At 63.6% G+C, this 2,202-nt stretch overlaps 1 protein-coding gene across 1 annotated transcript in view; it reads right to left on the bottom strand.

The window, feature by feature from the left end:
* Positions 1 to 891: 891 nt before the first annotated feature.
* The window catches only part of LOC103775114 (gastric intrinsic factor-like), a gene marked incomplete at its 5' end in the record, with an annotated part of 1,739 nt that continues 428 nt past the window's right edge, over positions 892 to 2,202 (bottom strand). The window contains 4 exons of the mRNA XM_008942558.1: positions 892 to 953; positions 1,025 to 1,143; positions 1,639 to 1,783; positions 1,892 to 2,129. Coding sequence (XP_008940806.1) covers positions 892 to 953; positions 1,025 to 1,143; positions 1,639 to 1,783; positions 1,892 to 2,129 — 564 coding nt within the window. The remainder of the gene's footprint in view (positions 954 to 1,024; positions 1,144 to 1,638; positions 1,784 to 1,891; positions 2,130 to 2,202) is intronic.

The raw sequence follows: 2,202 nt of genomic DNA, 5'->3' as shown, positions 1-2,202 counted from the left end.
CCGGCGTCGTGTGCCCTTCCACCCACATCAACCCCACCACAGAAGTGTCCTGGCAGAGCCCGGGCAAGGTGGGCGACTGCTCCAGTTCCTCTGAGGCAGCGATGCCAAAGCCCCACTGGTCCCCTTTTCACAGCAGATGGAAGGACCTTGGGCGGGTTCGGGTGTCGGTAACGACACTTCCCAATGAGCCCTGAGCCCACCCCCGTCCACAGCAGCTTCCAGATGAAGCATGACAACCAGAGAGATCTTTCAACGCCTCTCGACAGCGCTTACTGGGATCTTGTCAAGGCTGAGGTGAGACTCCCAGGGCTGGACTCCCAGGGAATTCCAAGCCCTTCTGGTAAACTGGGATACACTGGAGACTGTTCAGCCAGGGGGAACCCCAGCAGGCGTGAAGGACCTTGGGGAGATCCCTACGTGGCCCAGGGATCTAAGAGCAGATGGAGCTGAAGTGCAGGAGCAGAGAGAACGTCCAGAGCGACCTGGGGAAGAGCCCAACAGGCCCTGGGGAGGCTCCAGGGAACGAGTCTCCAGAGCTGCAGTCGTGAGCTGGGGGCAGGAGCGTTTGTGGCCCGAGCTTGAGGTGGGTGGAGCCGGGTGGGATTCACCCCACGGGGACTCAATGGGGTGTCCCCATGCAGCCCCGTGGGGAGGGATGGGGACAGTGTTGGGAGCCACCTCCTCTTCCTCATGGGGCCTCCTCTTCCTCCCCACTGCAGGTGGCCTTTCCCCCTGTTTCCCCCCTCCCTGAATGATCCCACCCGCATCCAACCTGTGGCTCCAGAGGACAGAGACCCCCCAGGTCCCCCTCGCGCCTCAGACACACCCACAGCCACGGGGCCGTGCTGCAAATGGCTCTTTATTGACCCCACGTTGGGTCCCTCGGTGCCTTCAGTAGGTGCTGAAGATGGCCTCGATGTGCTCCCCGTCGTGTGGCTTGTAGGTGCCGACCCCTGTGGTGGAGGGATGGGGGTGAGCTCAGGGCTCCATGTTCCCCCCGTGCCCCCCAGACCTCCCCACTCACCTTCCTGGAGAGCATCCTGGCCACTGAGGAACTTCCAGTAGGTCCTGTCGTCCGTGTTGGCAGCCAGCCCATGGATGGAGACCACCATGGGGCCCCAGGACGTCTTCTCCGTCTTGAAGCTGCAAGAGACAACGAGTCTTGTAAGGCGCTTGGCCAGAGAAGGGCAACAGAGCTGCTGGGGAAGGGTCTAGAGCCCAAGTGTGGGGAGGAGCAGCTGAGGGAGCTGGGGGTGCTGAGCCTGGAGCAAAGGAGGCTCAGGGGAGACCTTCTGGCTCTGCACAGCTCCTGACAGGAGCCTGGAGGGAGGGAAAAGGGCCTCAAGTCACCCCAGGGGAGGTTGAGGTTGTCCCTGAGGAACAATTTCTTGCCCTGGAGGGTTGCCCAGGGCTGTGCCAGGCTGCCCAGGGCAGTGGTGGAGTCCCCACCCCTGGAGGGGTTTCCAAGCCGTGGAGATGTGGGGTGAGGGACACGGGGCAGTGGGCACCTGGCAGGGCTGGGGTTGGACTCCAGGAGCTGAAAGGTCTTTTCCAATCCAAGAGATTTTCTGCTTCCTTGAGAAGCAGGTGAGCTCAGGGCACGACGCCAGGTTCCTGCCCAACCCCCTCATCTCTCACCTGAAGTTCTCAGGATCCTCCTTCTCTGCTTCCTCCAGCACCTTGAGCAGGATGGAGCCAGCTGGGACCTCCACTGAGATTTGGAAGCTGAAGGGCTGTCCCTGCAGCCTGTTGGTGACAGTGTAGTGCACCGTGATGGTGGTCTCTGGGAGGGGAGAGGGGCTGGGTGGGTGCCCGGCACGGTGCCACGGGGCACAGGGCAGGAGCATCACCCCCGTGGGCTCTGGGGGTGCTCTGCTGGGGGCAGCTGTACCTTGCTGACCCTCAGTTGTCCCCCGCTGCGTGGCCGGGGACAGCTCCACGCCCGGGGTCGCTCCCTCGGTGGCCGTGCAGTTCAGGCTACCTGCTTCCAGGTAGGGTTTGCCCACGAGGGCAGGCAGGACCTGGGCGATGGCCATGGGCTGCTGGTAGTCGTGCTGGCACACCTTGGCGAAGGCCTGGGCACAGTCCCACTCCCGGGGGGCGTAAAACTTCTCCGCGGCTTCCAGCGCCTGCAGGGGAGGGGGGAGAGGGTGGGAGCAGCCCTGGGAGAGGCACCCAGCAGCCTCGGGGCTGCCAACCACC

Source organism: Merops nubicus, unplaced genomic scaffold, assembly GCF_000691845.1.
Source record: "Merops nubicus isolate BGI_N331 unplaced genomic scaffold, ASM69184v1 scaffold7196, whole genome shotgun sequence".
Lineage (NCBI taxonomy): Eukaryota > Metazoa > Chordata > Aves > Coraciiformes > Meropidae > Merops > Merops nubicus.
The sequence above is the reverse complement of the archived record's forward strand: the minus strand, read 5'-3'. Positions and strand labels throughout refer to the sequence as shown.